Source organism: Primulina eburnea, chromosome 11, assembly GCF_022965805.1.
Source record: "Primulina eburnea isolate SZY01 chromosome 11, ASM2296580v1, whole genome shotgun sequence".
Classification (NCBI taxonomy): Eukaryota; Viridiplantae; Streptophyta; class Magnoliopsida; order Lamiales; family Gesneriaceae; genus Primulina; species Primulina eburnea.
The window spans coordinates 3324501-3343564 of record NC_133111.1 but is presented as its reverse complement, the minus strand read 5'-3'; the positions used below and the strand labels follow the sequence as shown (position 1 = coordinate 3343564).

Below are 19064 nucleotides of genomic sequence, written 5' to 3'. Positions count from 1 at the left end.
ATTATCTAATGAATGTGATTAATTAAATAGCCATTCTTAAAATTAACTACGATGGTTGAATAATAAATGCCTACTTTATTTAGTTAACTTTCACACCTATCATAAAACAAAATTAGCAAAAATTCGTGTGAGACAGTCTCACATGTCATATTTTATGAGATAGATCTCTTATTTTGGTCATCCATGAAAAAATATTACTTTTTATGCTAAGAGTATTATTTTTTATTGTGAATATCGGTAGGATTGACTCGTCTCACAGATAAAGATTCGTGAGACTGTCTCACAAAATACATATTCAACAAAGTTTGTTAAACTAATTATGACAGAGGTCGGAGTTTTTGTTACCTCCTCGTTTTGCTTATTGAAAAAGGTTTATGTCACTGCACCATAAATGGAATCGTCATCCATTAACTATATATTGATAATGGAATAAAAGAGATGAAAACCAAAAATGAGAAGGTCATGCAATTATGTTATCTCCACTATTCTCCTAGTGCTAACATATTCTACGAAAGGGCTCTACTAAATTGTAAAACATAGAAATATTATGTTACCATATTCATGGTATATCCCATTGAGATCTCAACTCTCATAATCAAATGTTTTTTTTTTCAGACAAAGCTTGCAGATTTTGATAACTAAAATATTCCAGAACTTGAAGCAGGCTATACCATTCACATCCAGCATCCTGATATTGCTAAACATGACGAAGTGAACCGAATGTCGTGAACTACTAATCTGTGCAGCTTGAAACTCTCTCAAAAGTTGTATTGACTGGTGGTAGAGGTTCAGGTCCAATCCATCCACATTTTTACCGAAGAGTTCTTATGTGTTTTATATATTTTTGTATATAAAATTAAAAAAATGATCAATTGGCTTGGTGATACGAATTGTTCTTGGCAAAGATGCGTTCCCTGACTTCGATTCCATGACATATCAATTGGGAGAATTGTTTTTAAATCTCCGTAACATAGTTAAACGTGTGTTCAGTTCTTTTCAGACTAATCATGAATAGAAAATTCATTTACTTAATCAAGTCGGATACAAATCTTGATTGAAAATATTTAGGTCCAAGTAGAAATTCGGCTTGACGATTAAATTTAATCGAGCTTTGTTCGAGTTGACCTAAATATTATATGATTTGAAATATGAGTCTGCATTTTAATTTCTAATTCATATGAGAGTATCCAAACTTTATCAAGAATCCAACAATATCCCAACGTTCTCTCGGATCTTTTTGAGGAAATTTCTTCAAATATTTTCTCCACGAGCTGCCTCGAATTCGGATGAATTTAGTTCTTTACAATACTGAAAAAATGGAACACCATCACTTTTTGAAATTTGTAATATTCATTCGGAACTAAGTATTTATTATAAGACAAAAACTTGTGTGAGACGATCTCAAGGGTATTATTTGTGAGACAGATCTCTTATATGGGTCACCCATGAAAAAGTATCACTTTTTATGCTAAAAGTATTACTTTTTATTGTGAATATGGGTAGGGTTGACCCGTCTCACAGATTATGATCCATGAGACGGTCTCACATGAGACTCACTCTTGTTATAAACGTAAAATAACATGTTACCTAGTTGGTGACACATGAAATTCGGATAAACATGAAACTATTTGTTTTTCTGAAATCAATTTTATTTTTAGCTGAGATATTACAATTGAATCTCGTACATAAGATTTTCGTTTCAAATTTGATAACTTTGAAAACTCACACCCCACCATCAAATTCTTGATTCGGATACGGAGACTAAAGTGGAATATGTTCACATACGGTAAGGCAAAAAAAGGTCTATGCAGAGGAAAGAGTATATATCACGTCTACTTTTTCAATAAAAGGTAAAAACGAAAAGCCTGACAATTTTAAATTATGGAGCATAAGAAACAATTTTGTGGGGAAAAAATGAAAATGAGGAAAAAGATAAATGGAAGGAAAATGACTAGTAAATATAATATAATGGTAAAAAGTGTATGAAAAGGAACAATGTATGCATACAATAGGTGATATATAGCCAAAGCAATTTCTATATTGAGTGCCTCAAATTGTAATTTTACCTTTTAAACATTAACGATGCAGATTTTCTAAAATGGGATTTTGGGCTCTCAATTTTCAAATAATATGTGCATATTTATTCACGTTATGACTTAATTGGCCTATACTTGTCAAAATGGATAAAGCATGGAAATAGAATTTGGGCCCTCGGCCCATTCTATGCCATGGTAGGCGGTTCACGATGAATCTCATATATTCTCCTATAAATATCAGGTTTGAGAGTTTAATTATTCATTTACTATATTGATTCTTAACAGCATCTTTAGCTGCTCTATCATTTTTGTCATCAGTACCTGACTTGAGCGTTGGAGAAGTTACCTCGGGACATCCTCTCGGCCTCCTTCAAACGGTCTCTTTTGTGATTTCAGGTCTAGAGCATGTCCGAGGTATGCATTTGGATTCTTCTCACTTACTGGAACCAAACCTTATATTTCTAGTAAATATCAATTGCGTTAGCAAAATAAACAACGACTGAATTTGTTTTGGACATCAAAAGATTCAAAACTCTAACTTTCTATAAATGAATTAAGTAGTATTTTTTGAATACACCTCTTGAACTAACAAGAAAAATTGACTACACAAATTTTTATGGAATTCTAACTAAAATTTGACATTTTCTATTAACGTTCCATTTCTCACATTGGCAAGACAATAAAGACTTGTGGAAACTTGTGAACGAGCTACGTATGTTATTAAAAAAAACAATACAACTCAATTTAGTAGAACAAATTAACAAGCAAATGCTATCTGATTACTAATATAAACCACTTGTTCCAATTACTTGTACCAGCAAGATAAAAGAAACATGCACATTACAGACAGTCCACAGTATCAATAGACAAGCTCTCCCCATCGAACATAAGTGAAAGTTTACAATCGCAAGTATGTGAAACAGTCCTGATGAAAAATTCGAAATCAGTTTACGAAGAGCGATAACCAATCGAATTTACCAGCACACGTATATTATCATAGGGCTGCTCTGATTTCTACAAAGTTGGCCATTATCTCTATACATCTTAAACACGAAAATGCAAATTAACTATAAATGTAGATGTTACCATTTCTGTAATCTGTGTCCCAATATAAGGAAGACTTGTTAAAGTGCATATAAAACCCATAATAGAAATTTCAAGCGTATATATATAATGGGAAAGATGGACAATAATGAGGACCATCACTTTGCAACAACACTCGAAAAACTTACAGGCCGAAGCTTCAAGGTTGGAATCACATTACAGTTCTTGCTTGAAGTTTGAGGTCATATCTCCAGGAAAAGTTGTAAGAATTTATTATTATATTTGATCAACTTGTGTTGGGATTACTTCTCTGCACGATGCTGTGTATTTTTTTTATAAGTTTACGTGTTTCATTTGTATAAATTTTGCAAATTTAGTATATAATATAAAAAAACCAGTAAGGATTTATTTGTAAGTTGGAGGTCAATCGAACGTGGAAATAGGGATGGAACCAGAATAACAAAGTTTGGGGACAAAAAAAATATTAAAAAAATTAAGAGGAGAGACAAATTTTAGACAGGGATGAAATAATATAATTATGTATAACCTTCTGTCCTTAAAATAAAATTGAGGGCAGCCCCCATTGGCTCCAATCTCTTCATGTAAACTTATAGAAATTACACAGCATCAGCATTGGAATGCCATTGTTGAAGCACATAATGGATTTGGACAATCTTCTGCGGAATTCATGTGTTTCAAACCTTGATTTGTACTGATGTTGCTGAATCCTCCACAGAAAAAAGTTGCTGCATGAGAAAAATCAAGTACAGAGGCACACTTACACTTTATAGTTTACAACTCATAACTTACTCTAGCGATATAAATAACCTTAAACCTGGTATATTAATTCACAAGTGACTGTGCTTCGGTTAATTGATCAACTACTTTTTTTTCCCTCTCTTTTTTGAGTTATGCGAAGATCTAACTCTGAGGAAAGAACACTCGAGGTGAATCTCAATTCTGTTATGTCTGTAGTCAAGTTCAAACAACATGATTATATAACATCCCATGCCAAAGCCATATCAGAATTTATCATGACAACGAAATAAGCACTCTAATTCTAAAATACTAGACATTAACATAGAAATAAAATCATATGTTTTATTCACTCTGAAAATGGACTTGAACAGGAAAACAGGTAAAAGAAGCAGGGAGAAACAATCAGTTATGAGTTGTATTTGTATTGTGTTATCCTTCCTCTCAGCTTTACAAGGTGTATACCCAAAACGGGCTTTCATAGTTGCCCAGGATGGTAGTGGAAACTTCACCACTCTCTCCGAGACAATATCAGCAACACCAAAATACGGGTCAATGATAACTTACATCAAGATAAGAGTAGGAATTTATCACCAGAACGTTTTCATTCCAAAGGAGAAGATCAACCTGCACTTACTAGGAGATGGAATGGACAGGACAAAGATATGCGGGAATAGAAGCACGAACATGGGCTTCTTAACTTTTGAAGCAGCAACAGTTAGTAAGTACAACATAAAATTGTCTTCCAAAATATTGCTTGACTAGTATGTTTGTGTATATATGCTGAAGTTAGGAGTGACCCTTTCAGTTGAATGTTACCATTAAGGAGACGCTAAATTCTTATTATGTTATTTATATTTCAGGAATCGTTGCTGATGGTTTTGTGGCCAAAGAAATTACCTTCGAGAACACGGCTGGGGTAAACATGAACCAGTCAGTGGCTGTAACAAACGAAGGTCGATATTCTGCTTTCTATAGATGCCGATTCCTGAGCTATCAAGATACATTATATGTCCGGAAGAACATCCGATTTTTCAGAGAGTGTGACATTTATGGGACAGTAGATTTCATACTTGGGGATGCAAGAGCACTCTTTCAAAATTGCAATGTTTATGCATGCAGATTTCGAAAAGGGCAGTCGAATACCATCAAGGCACAAGAAAGAAAATCAGACCAATACCTTTCAGGCATCGTGATGCAAAACTGCACGATTGTAGCTGCACCAGATCTGCGGCCGAGGTTCAACGCGAGGACCTATTTAGGCAGGCCCCGGCAGAACTACTCAACAACGGTGATAATGCAGAGTTTCATGGACAAACTAATTGATCCAAGAGGCTGGTGGGAGTGGCCAGGGCACGGATTGGACACACTATTTTATGCAGAATATCAAAACCGGGGGCCAGGGGCAAATACCAAGAACAGAGTAAAATGGGCGCGCACGATCAATTATCCAGGAGCGAAAAGATTCACGGCAAGGGTCTTCTTAAAAGGAGAAAAATGGATTAGTTCGACTGGAATACCTTGTTACCTTGATCTCTAATAATCCATCACAAGTATAAAGATGGAAATACTCTCGATAGATTATTTTGTTGTTCATGTCAAGGTCAAAAAGAAAAAGATAAACGAGATGTTTGTATTAAAAATCATCATCCTGAAACAAGAACTGGTTGTTGCCCAGAGATGAAAGTTAATGCTTGTGAGGCAAGTAGATTTAAACTTGTTAGCTTTGTTACTGCTCACAGTGGACACAACTTGGTTAGTCCAAATAAATCTCATGTGGAAGGGTTTGTTGCTCATAGACGTACATGAAATAATTATACGGAGTATATCAGAATTTGATGTTGTGCTCGGGTGTTGTCAACACCAGCATACAACATGCAGCGAAAATCAATTAGTGAAAAACATATAAAACTTGAATAAATAAACATCAGTTATAAATTATGCACAAGTACAAATACTTGTACGATGACTTATGACAACAAAAATTCACTAGTATAATATGTAAATTGTTTACACCAAAACAATATCAGTAGGAGTAAAAAAAAAATCTAAATTCCTTGACACTCCAAGGAACTAACATATTCATCAACAACACAAATCAACTCTAGATGCATAAATCAAATATGTATGGCTTAGAACAACCGAAACCACTCTTCGATCAACACTCTGCGTCAGTATTGTTTTCGAGTGTTGACGGCACCAATCAGCAACACGGAAAGTATGTGAATCAATCACACAAAGCTCTCAAACGGAAATCTTCCGACTGAACTTCTCCAAGTTCGGAAAATCCTCAATAGCAACGTCGTTTCTGTTTCTTGGAAAAATCGGTCAATATCTTCTCTCTCAATGTTTCCTCTATATAGATCTTTTCCTCTTTTCTCAATATATTTCCATAGATACTCAAATCCTATAATTAAGGAAAAACAAGAGTTTATAAGGAATAAGACTCTATTCTAAACTAAGATGTTATAGCTTAGAGATAAGTTCCTAAATTAAAACATGTGGAATAAATCTCAAGAATAAACTTTATCTAGGAATAAATCTTATCATCTAACTAATTTATACTTAGTCTAGAAATACGAAATTATGATATTTCTTTTTAGATAAAATACAGATTAAATAAAATAAAATATTCCTTTCATCATATATTGAGATCTCAAAGAAAATTAACTATTGAACAAGCAGCACAAATATCTAATATTGAGAAATCAAGGATACAGCTAAATGCAGGATTGAACTACATTGCTAGTCAAGTTGGTGGACGTGAAAATATTGTGTTGATTCTTGACGATTATAAAAACTATCTACGTTCTCAGAAGTCAGAATGATAGAAATTCGTATGATATTTGTGCTGGCAAAAACTTGTGTGAGACGGTCTCACGGGTCGTATTTGTGAGACGGATCTCTTATTTGGGTCATCAATGAAAAAATATTATTTTTTATACTAAGAATATTACTTTTTATTGTGAATATGAGTAGGATTGACCCGTCTCACAGATTATGATCCGTGAGACGATCTCACATGAGACACACTCATTTGTGCTGCTTGTTCTTGAATATTTACAACAGATGTAATCAACACATGATAGCTATCATGTACTTGAATATTTACAACAGATGTAATCAAATGATCCAACTTTTTTTTTATATTTATTTTCGAGTTGATAGTAGTGATCTAATATCTTCTCTAGGACGGATGGACAAATGATAGCTAACTATGCGTATTTTGGAGATGTGGTATGTTTCGATACAATATATAGGAAAAATGAAGAAGGAAGACCATTTACTCTTGGTCGATATGAAGATTTGAAAGTTTATACGAGGACAAATTATATTATTCCAGTTTTGTCTTTTCCTGTATCTTTTATGAATCAGGTTCTTTTTAGTTAACTAGCCAGAAACACGTAAATATTAATTATTTCATAAAAATTAAAATTGGGTTTTTTTTAAAAATAATTTGAATCATTTTTTTTATTTATCTGAGTTTAGTCTTTTGTCATATTAGACGAATAAATTAATTAAGAACTATATAGATTTACATTTTATTCTTGAAGTGATATAAATTACTACAATCAATATATATTATAGTGATAGCCCTTAAAATAATTAGAAATAGTGTATCTTTATGTTATTGTTTGTTTCTAGATATATATGTTAATTAGTTTAGTAATAATATTTTTCGATTTAATTTAAATTATTAAAAATAAAAATATATAAATTTATAATATATCTACTATTTTACACACACAGGGTAAATTGCATACGACTCCTTGTTCTTAAAATAACTTATAACCCTATTTGAAAAATAAGTAGACGGTTAACCCTTCATGTTTTTTAAAAAAGAAGCTCAAATAACCTCAACTTTTAATATTTCCAACAATGTAAAACTCACATTTTATGTGTTTGAATGTACGAAAATTGCCATTAAAACCATACAACAAATGTTTTTACTGTTAAAATGTAATAGTTTTCTGCAAAATGACACTAAAAATTTACCAAATAAATAAAATTAAAATACCACAACTTTGCTAAAAAAAATAAAGAGAAAAACAATGTGATTTATATTCATTTGTTTTAATTATATTTTAGATTATATGCATAAAATATGATGAAAAATTATTTTGTATTCGATAAAGTTGGTAGGAATCATATTAATATTTTTGGGTCTATGTTTTTTTTTAAAAGGATTAAACTTCTATTTATTTTCACAAAGGTTGTACACAATTTACCCTAAAAAATACTCGTGCGCGTGTGTATGATTATATTTATATTTAGTAGGTATCTTTGAGACGGTCTCACGAATTTTTATCTGTGAGACAAGTCAACCTCACCGATATTCATAATAAAAAGTAATACTCTTAGAATAAAAAGTAATATTTTTTCATGGATTACCTAAATAAGAGTTCTGTCTCATAAAATACGACCCGTGAGACCATCTCACACAAATTTTTGTCATTTATATTTATATTATTCTATCATGGTAGCTTTTCTAATTTTATTTAAGGTAAACGTAATTAATAATTTCTCAAAATCAATAGTCAACTCAACGGAAATATGATATATACAAGATTTTCGGGATATAAAAACATCATGAAAATATAGGTTAATAATTTCTCAAAATCAATAGTCAACTCTGCGGAAATATGATGTATTAGTCGCCGAATCAATTCTGATGCTTTGAATACAATGTTGATTTCTTCGCTCAATTCATATTTTGTAGTAAACTAGTATTTAACCCGTGCGATGCACATGATGATATTATTAAAAATCAGTGAAAAATGAATAGATATTTAAATTGAAAAAAACAATATAATTGTGAAAAATAAAAATAAAAACTATTTTTCGCTAATTTTAAAAAAACTTTCTTAAATACAACGCATGTCGATTAATTTTTTTAACTAATAATCACTATCATATATCAAAATTTTAGATTGTGTTAGCCTAAGTCAATGACATAATGCTTATTGTGTTTAGTGTATTGATGTCGACCATCAACCTTAATACATATTTAATTATTTAATTTTCGAGAAGCTATATATTATTATTTTTTAACATGTGATAAAAAAATTAGTTTTAAATCACATTCAATAAAATTAATGAGAAATACTTTTTTAAAAATTCAGTAATTTCGTCTAAATCCACATTCACAAACAATTTTGTGACATGACACGTGTTTGACACATTTGAATGATAACAATAATTGTTTCATCAATATCTTTATTCAAATGTGTTGTGAATTTATTTACAAAATCTCTTCATAATATACACAACAGCTTATTGTTCCGAAAGAAAAAAGAAATATGTGATCATAAGTAAATTATGTATAAACCATAAAAGTTATTTTTTATTAACATTCACTATGTGTATTCCAAAACAATGTCAATAAATTTTATAAGGTGTCTTCTAATAAGATGCTTACTTTCTTTAAAATTGGTTTTATCATTTTCATTACGAGACATTTTATACTATCATGTATCCGTGAAATTTGTAATATAGATGAAAATTATCACATTAGTGATATGTGATAACTAAAATTTTGTACAAATAGAAGGATGATATTTTTTACTTCTCGATCATGAAAGACATATTTCAAACTTAATATCTCGTTGTTCCCATTGTTTCCATATGTAGGTAGTTCATAACAACGAACAAATCTAAATTTAAACGAACATTACATCTTGGAAGGATTCAACTCATATATGGTGCTGAAAATAGGAGTCATTGCAGAATTCAATTTTGGAATAGATAAATTTAGCAATATAAATAGAATAAAATTGATTTCTAATATAATATGTAACATTGTATTATTTATAATTTAAAATTCAAATAAGACATCCCAATGAACAAAAATTATACATATGATGCTTTTGACATTATTATACCATACATTAACTCTTTCAAATTATGAAAATCTCGAATTGCATGCATTGGGTGTCAAAATTTTCTGATTATAGAAGGTAATATATATGTTTATTGATAGTAATTCAATGTCCATTTGAAACTCTTTTGAATCTATCTCTTTTAATTTTTTTGTGCTATCTTATTTAAATTTTTAAAAAGACAATTCAAGATATACAATATACCTATGATTTTGGAAGAAAACCAATGCATTAATTCTTTTAAATTAAGGTAATTTCGAAATAATATGTATTTGGGATTAAAAAAATTATGATTATTAAATGTTAAATTAATGTTCATTGGAAAACCTTGTTGTAGTGAGAACTTTTAACGCTCAACTAATTTTATTTTCAGAAAAATTAAATAAACTAATTAAATATTGTATCTCTTTTTTATTAAGTAATTTGGGCAGAAAATTACTTAAATTAGCAAAAATTTTTTTTGAATGATTTACCTTATGAGTGATACTGAACATTGCAATAATTTGTATTTTAAATTTATTTATACAATTTTTAATTAAAATTATTGATATAATCAATGCAAAAGTTTTAATTTTCAATAGAATTTAGGTTTAAATGGAATAAAAAAATAAAAAACATATAATACATAAATTACATTTGAATTAATATAAAAATAAATTAAATTCAAATTTGTACTGAATGAATTGATATAATCAATGCAAGCAATAATTGAATATATCATTTATTGCAGTACACATATTTCAATATTCATGACATATATTTCTTTTATTAGAAATGAAATTTTGATGGGAAATTACTATTTTTGACAAAAACTATGTTTATATATATATATATATATATATATATATATATATATATATATCATAAATCCTTTTGAAATATTTCCTTTTTTATCCATAGGGTTTGTGTGTGTGTGTGTGTGTGTGTGTATATACAGATCACTCCAATTGTTGTGCTGCGCATCTACGAAACATGACCGTGCAATGGCAAAAAAAGTGTTTGAAATTGTTGTTGTTGTTTTGGTGTTTGTGGCCTCTTTTAGAGGAGCCAATGCAGGCATCACCAAAAACATGGCCTTGATAGAAAGAGTGTGCAAAAAAACACAAGATTACAAGTTGTGCGTCTCTACGTTGAAATCGAATCCTGACAGCTTCAAAACCGATGTAAAAGGGCTAGCACGAATCATGATGGGGGTGATACAAGGCAAAATAGGTGGAATATTAGCAGTGATCCGTCAAATGGAAAAAAAAAGACATCGGATCCGGGCATACGGCGGTGTCTTGTGTCAACAAAGAGACAAGAGTTTTAATGAGATGGGGCCAAGAAATGTTTATAAAAAAAATAATAAACGTGGGCTGCTCAAATGCGAAGGAAAATTTGAAACGGAATTATTTTACGCGTTTTTAACGCGTGTTCACACGGTCAGGAGGCTCTATAAATAGAGCTCCTTCCTTCATTCTGAAATTATCCATTTTTCGAGTTTTCTTTCATCTTATAAGCATTTGAGTGCTTAGTTCTATAATATTTGTGAGGTGTTTTGTTCTCCTGTATTAAGAGAGTGTGTGTTCTCTTTGAAAACACAGTGAGTGAGTTGTACACCACAAAATATTATAGTGGAAATTTTTTCATCTTGCCCGTGGTTTTATCCTAATAATTTTTAGGGGTTTTCCACGTAAATCTCGGTGTCTAGTTTATTCTTTATTTTCGGGTTTTATTATCTCAAATTCCGCATGTGGGACCAACATCTTGTTGACGAGTGTTACATCGAGTACGATAGCGCCACGAATAATATTCAAGATGCAATAGGAGATTTGGAATCAGGTTCCTTTATAGACGCAACAACTGACGTACAATGGGCATGGGACGGTGCAGAGGATTGCGAGAGTTGTTTTGTTGAGCCACCAATCCGCCGCAAGTCTCCTATTACGCATATCAACTCTTATTTTGGTGCTCTCTGTAATATCACCGAAGACATTATATATAATAATCTTTTTAAAAAATAAAAGTATTAGGGTTTGCGTGTTTCTATTTTTTTTTTTTTTATGGTTAACACTTGTAATTTATTGCAAAGCCAATAAGTCTTTAGTTACAAGATGAATCAACCATACGGGAAAATCTCCTATCTCCCAAACAAATTGAGAGTTGGAAGAAATAACAAAAGCTGCTATCGAATGGGCAACCACATTTGCCGATCGACGAACATGAAAAAGTGATGTGCTATTCCAAGAATTTCAGTAAAAGTTTTATTTCTGTAACAATGGATCCTGAATAGCTGAGATTTTCTTCCGGCGTTGTGACTGCTTGCACGACAAGGAGAGAATCTGAGGCAACATGATGAATCTCTAAGTTCTGCATTTGGGCCTGTTTTATACCCCCGAGAATAGCGAGAAGCTCGGCGCAAATCACCGACTTTGCGTGTTTCTATTCTTATTCAATATATTGCGGACGAACGTTTTATCTGATTAATTTATTTTTCCACACGACACCGATATTTCTTCATCAGACCAACGTCGGAGAAAGTTTTAAAAAAAATCGAAAAGCTAAAAATCATTAATTAAATATTGATTTTAGATTTTTGTTTCATTATTTTTTCTTTTGAAAAAAAAAAACTTTACTCTTTTCAAATATAAATGAATTCTTCTTATTCTGGAAAGAAATTTTTAAAAAATGTACTGCGATACAATATTTTTTAAAAAGATTTTCTTTCTTCACAAAAGGATTCTTATTCCCCTTTTTTTAAAGTCCTTATTCACAAGTTTTAAATTTGGATAACAAGGAGATAATTTTATGTACCAAGTAAATTACATTAACATGGCTTTCATATATACTGCGTTTTCATATATGCATTATATATATAGACAAAAACTTGTGTGAGACGGTCTCACAGATCGTATTTTGTGAGACATATATTATTTGGGTTATCCAATAAAAAGTATTATTTTTTATGCTAAGAGTATTACTTTTTACTGTGAATATCGATAGGGCTGACCCGTCTCACATATAAATATTCGTAAGACCGTCTCACAAGAGATCTACTCATATATATAATAACGGAGAGTAACACATGCGAGATGTGATCCCCATGAAAATGAAGAAGGAAGTTTTTTTTTTTTTTTTTGAAGTTTTTAAATGGAAGTTTTCAAAAAAATTATCGATTTTTGAAATTGAAATATTAGAAGAAAATAGGATTAAAAGAAATTTTGAATATGGAGTTGAGTGGTTGAAAGGTATATTTGGAATTTTATTTAAGATAAACGTAATGAATAATTTCTCCAAAATAAATAATCAACTCCACGGAAATAGTATATGACACATGCAAGATTTTCGGATATAAAAACATTATTTTCAATAAGAGCATATGAACATGTATTAGTCACTGTGTCAATTCGGATTCTATGAATATGAGAAAGATTTTATACTGAGAAGATTCTTTTTTTATACAGTGTTGATTTCATCACTCAATTTCATATACAATGTTAGAAACAAGATCTTCTTGCATCTATTAAATTAAAATAGTTTCTCAATAAAATATTAATTAATTTTTCAGAAAACTTTATGTATCTGATTAAAAATAACTTATCTTTAATGTCGCAAGATCTTTCTCTATTTATAGTGATGATAATGGAAACAAATCATTTTGTAATAAATACTATAAATCTTTCTTGAAATGTTTTTTTTATATTGATAGCGTTGGCATGTACAAAATATAATTCACACACACACACACACACATATTTAAAGAATGTCTATTGTGATACGATCACACCGATCTATATCTGTGAGATTGTTAAGCCGGTCCATAAATCCAATCACCAATTATTAAATAAAAAAAATTACATAAATCCAATCAGCTAAATCAAGCTAAATTAATAATAATAACTAAAAACATATCAGGTTCTATTATTTTAACATATAAGTCATCGGTCATTTTTCGGGTCAATTTTGTTGTTCGTCTCGGTTGCTAGCATCTTGTTGGCTTTCAAGGGCTGCCACATTCAAATCGAAAAATATAGAATCCCGCCGCTACCTGTAACATAAATAAGCATGTGAGATTATCATTTTTGATTTTATAAAATTAAAACTTATAAATCAATGAATTTATCTGAAAAGATTGTGTCAAGCCTGTACTCCCCATTTGTGGATTCTATTTTCTTTATTAAAAAAAAAAATAGAAGAAGAAGAAGAAAGAAGTGGCAATGAAAGATGAATGTTAGCGACATGGTTTGAAAAAAATAATTAAATAAATAAATAAATAAATAAATAAATATATATATATATATATATATATATATATATATATATATTATTTATTTATATACCTATAAAAGTATGGATGAGGGGTAAATTTTTTGCATTGTGATTTTACTATATTGCCCAAAAACTATGCGTTGATTGTATTAATTGCTTGCATATTGGTGGAAAAAGTATATAAAATTTAGGGACACATTTGAAATATTGAATTTGTAATGTCTTGATTATTTATTTATCTATGCATTGTTTGTATTAATTGTATGGGCATTGGTGGGAAAAAATATAAAAAAAATTTAGGGACAAATTTGGGATATTGAATTTGTAATGTATTGATTATATATTTAATTGATGCATTTATTTTTGAACTCATTAAACACATGAGGATCATAATATTTTTATTTTTTAATAGAAAATTGTAAAATAAGAAATTTTGAAAATAATATTACATAGAAATTGAATTGATATTCGATAATAAAAAATTTATTAGAGAAAAAATATTTTCTTCATACATAATTTTTAGAAAAAAAATATTAAAAGAATAGATTTTTTAATAAAAAAACATCTTTTTCATTAAAAATATTAAAGGAATAAATATTTAACTATTATGCTTATAAAGAAAAGAATAACAAAATTTTTCATTGTAAATTTTCTATTATTCCCATAAATTGTGTATTGTAAGATTATAACAAAGTTTTTCATTGTAACTTTTCTACTATTCCCATAAATTGTGTATTGTTAGATTAATTGAATGAAAATTTTCTACACAATCGTTAAAATACATGAGGATCATAATAGTGTTTTTATTTTTTAATAGAAACTCGCAACATAAGAAATTTTGAAAATAATGTTACATAAAAAGTGAATAGATATTTGATAATAAAAATATATTAGAGAAATAACATTTTCTTGATACATAATTCTTAAAAAATATATTAAAAAAATATATTTTTTTATTTTAAAAAAATTTCGTTAAAAATATTAAAAAAATCTATATTTAACTATAATACTTATAAATATGTAAAAAAAATTAACAAATTTTTGCATTGTAAATTTTCTATTATCTCCTTAAATGTGTATTGTTAGATTAATTGCATGGAAATTTTCTACACAATTTATGGGAAATCTCATGCATTAAAAATGAATATATGTTTGATATTAATTTTTTTTATTTATTTATATACCTATAAAAGTGTAGATCATTGTCCGTGTTTTTCAATTGTCATAAGATAAAAATGACATCCTCATCAACATAAATCCAAAAATTCAATAAAGATATATAGGTAAATTTCTAATTTTTGCAAGTGTACAAATGAAATATCAAATTTTTTTATTTATTCCACCTAATATATAATTAATTAGTAGCCTAATAATTTCACATAATATATAATTAATAGTTTAACAAATGCTAATGAATTACGGGCAAATTTGCAATCACTCCCTTTTCTCATACTCAACTTTTTCCTCACTCCACATCCCCTTATTTCTTTGTTTAAGCTCTCCATTTTTCTAAAATTTTCAAAAACATCCTTAATTCTTTGATTTTGGTACATGGCATTGTTATATCAATCGAGTCTGTTCTTAAAGGCATATAGCCTCAAGACATACGGCTACGTAAGGTTTCCAATCTATATATTTTTCTTAAATAAACGATTTTTTTTTATATATAAAAGGCTCATCATGCTTCTGTATAATGAATTTGTGGTGTTTTTTATCATTAAATTAAAATTATCACTTCTCATAAAATGATATTTTATCCTTGTATAAAATTATTTATCACGGGCCCATGACAATATCATGAGCTTTCTAAAAATTAAAGTACTAAACGTGGGATAAGGAGGATTATTTAATAATCTCGTACCAAACTATACCTAATACTTTTATTTTTCAATAAGATTATTCTATATATTGTTTTATGTGATATTACAAAGAGCACCAAATAAGAGTTGATAGGCGTAATGGCGACTTGCGTTGGATTGGTGGCTCGACAAAACTATCCTAGCATTTCTCTTCATGTTTCCATGTCCTCTGTACGTCAGTTATTGCATCTACCAAGGAACCTGATTCCAATTCTTCTATTGCATATTGAATATATATAAGCTGTGGCGCTATCGGCGAGATGCGGGCATCAGTTGTGTTTTTGCTCGTGTGCTGGATCAGTTCTAATAAAATGCCGCCTATTTTGCCTTGTATTACGCCCATCATGATGTGTTTAAAAATTAACTATATATATATATATATATATATATATATATATATATATATATATGTCAAAATGTGCTAGGTGTAGCCGCGCTCTAATTAGCTGCTGATGCACATATGTTTTGCGTATTAATTTGCGTGTGAAGTCATAGTTATAATGTAACTTTTTGCTAGAAAAACTTGAGCTAGACGGTGCAAATTCATGAAAGATGTAGTTAAATACATTTTTCATGATGAAAGCAGATGTGGATCGAACCATCTTGGTCCAAGTCATGTATATATAGCAGATATATACACATAGGTAGCTAAATATTTGAAAAAAGTGCTGAAATTAAGAGTAGCAGATTTAATGCTGGCTGGTGCCCCGTGCCTTCACTGGCATTTGTGAAGCAGACAATCAACTTGGACAACCTGCATTCTCATCAGCGATTTCAACTGGAGAAAAATAACCTGAACTGAAATATTTTTCTTAAAACTCATCTTACTCTATCATGAAAACTGGGCAAGAAATGAGTACCCAAACCTGGTCACCAGATTCCGCAAGTGGCTGCACCAGTGTGGTTTAATGTGCCCTGGAAGAGTATTACTGACAACAGTGATAATGCAAAGTTTCCTGGACAAACTGACTGATCCAAACGATCAATTATATTGAAGCAAAAAATTAGGAGAAAAAATGGGTGGGTTTGAAGTTTGACTGGAATACCATACTACCCTGACTGAGTTTCTTGGACAAACTGACTGATCCAAACGAGGATAAATTGTATGTACGTGCTTTTGCTAGCAAAAACACACATCCGACTTTGCTACAGATCAACGTAGTATGGAACTCCAGTCCATCCTATCGCTTTTCTCATCCTAGGGAAATTTCTTGCTGGCTCGGCATATTCACGTTTCCCCAGCCCTCGACCGGTTAGGTCGTTTGGATAGTAATAAACTTTGTCCAAAAACTATGCATTATTCCTGTTGCAGTAATTAATCATAGGATTTGGCTTTCCACGTACCAGCACTATGGTTTGGTCAGTCAGCTGCTATAACTTGCGCTGCATTCTTCATAATATTGAATTTGACTGCCAAGAACAGAAGCAGGTGAGTTTGAATTTTAGGAAAGAAAATTTCGGTGTAATCTCCAAAATAAAGAGCAGAAGTATCCTTTCCAAAGATTTCGTTGATCTTCCCAGAAAATATCTGGCACCAATGCGATTTACTGGGATAAATCGTTTTTTTTGCATGTTGGTCTCAAATTTGTCCGTGTCTATTCCTCTTTATATAAGCCCAAGACCACAGTTCAGAAGGGAGAAAAGTTATTGCAGTTCGCCCCCTAACTTTTCGAGTATTACCTCTATTGGGTACAAACGTTTTATTAATAAAATATAAATTATTTTAATCCAATAAAATTTATTTTTTATTTATAGTAATATTGTGCATTTTTCAGGTCTTGGAGTAGGAAATATTATTGCAAATAGGAAACATGACTAAGACGTATAACTTGTTCTGCAGTATTAAATATTAATACGTTATTTTTAGTAATTTGATTTGTGGAGTACATCTCATCAAATTTCAAAGTCTTTTTCTTTGCCTCTGTTTGGCTCAATTATTTATTTATTGCCTTCACAGACGAGAAAGAGAAAGGAAACAGAACGAATAGGACAACAGATGTAAGAAATTCAATTGAAACGATGGCTTCTTTTAAATAACAAAGTATGTCTTTTGTGAGATGATCTCACAAATTTTTATATGTGAGACGAGTAAACTCTACCGATATTCGTAATAAAGAGTAATATTATTAGCATATATAAAAAATAATATTTTTTCATTGATTATCCAAATAAGATATATGTCTCACAAAATACGGTCCGTGAGATTCGTCTCACACAAATTTTTGCATAAATAATAATCATGCAAAAGCTATTGGTTTATTTGGTCTTATGTTTCGGGGAAAGAGTATGGGTGAAATTTTTAGAAAATATAAATATTTTTGTCATTTAACCAAACTCACCGACATTTTCAGTATTATATTTGTAGAGTGAGTAGAGCTGTCAACCAGGTCGGCCCGTGTCGGGTTGGGTCGGCCCGACTCGGGTTGGGAAGTGGTCGGCCCATGGCGGGCCGGCCCATCGGGTTGGTGGGTTGGGAAATCCCAGCCCAGCCCACCAATCGATGGGCCGCGGGTTGGGTTGGGCCAACTCACGGGTCTAAAAAAATTTAAACAATTTCAATACATTTGCTTAGTTTTGCATATTGTAGTTCATCCAAAACAATTGACAGAAAACGTTGTGCTGTAATCTGAATAAAAAAGTGTTGTTAACGGTCAAAGAATCCAAAGATGAGTAAATGTTAAAACATGAAATGCCAAAATTGATAGTGAAATAAACGAACAAAGTGCTAAAAAGTTAAAGAGTTCAAAGAAATTAAAGTTCATCAAACTAAACAAAAAAAAACAATACAATTTTTTAAATTTCATTAATCATGAAATCATTCATATCAAATTCTTCTCCTCTATCTTCATCCTCTCCACCTTTATCAATATCAGCATTTGATCCCTGATTAGACAACGCTGTTTTAACACTTGTGTCGTCTTCATTACCTTGATCAAAATTAAAATACAAAAATACGAATGTAGTTAAAATTAAAATAATAATAAACTAATTTATCAACTAAGTCAACAACAAACTAGAAATTTGTAAAAAAAATTACCAACGTAACCATGCAACCAATTGCGAGTGCAAATAAGAGCTCGAATTTTTTCAGGAAGTGTACAACTTCTATACTTGGTTAGCACACGAACACCGATGGAAAAAGCTGATTCTGATGCAACAGTAGTAACTGGAATAGCCAAAACATCACATGCCATCATTGCTATGGTGGGGTACCGATGTTTTTTATCATTCCAGTACTCCAA

At 30.5% G+C, this 19064-nt stretch overlaps 1 protein-coding gene across 1 annotated transcript; it reads left to right on the top strand.

The window, feature by feature from the left end:
• The first annotated feature begins 3637 nt into the window (after positions 1-3637).
• Positions 3638-5606, top strand: LOC140804980 (pectinesterase-like). The gene is made up of 2 exons (XM_073161159.1): positions 3638-4557; positions 4700-5606. The coding sequence occupies exons 1-2, from the start codon at positions 4197-4199 to the stop codon at positions 5374-5376; spliced, it is 1038 nt and encodes a 345-aa protein (XP_073017260.1). The 5' UTR covers positions 3638-4196; the 3' UTR covers positions 5377-5606.
• Positions 5607-19064: the final 13458 nt, after the last annotated feature.

Excerpts from the sequence above, each read along its gene's own strand:
- LOC140804980 (XM_073161159.1), top strand. The coding sequence starts at position 4,197 with ATGGACTTGAACAGGAAAACAGGTAAAAGAAGCAGGGAGAAACAATCA. Across the intron at positions 4,558-4,699 it reads TTTTGAAGCAGCAACAGTTA|GAATCGTTGCTGATGGTTTT; the intron begins GTAAGTACAACA and ends TTTATATTTCAG.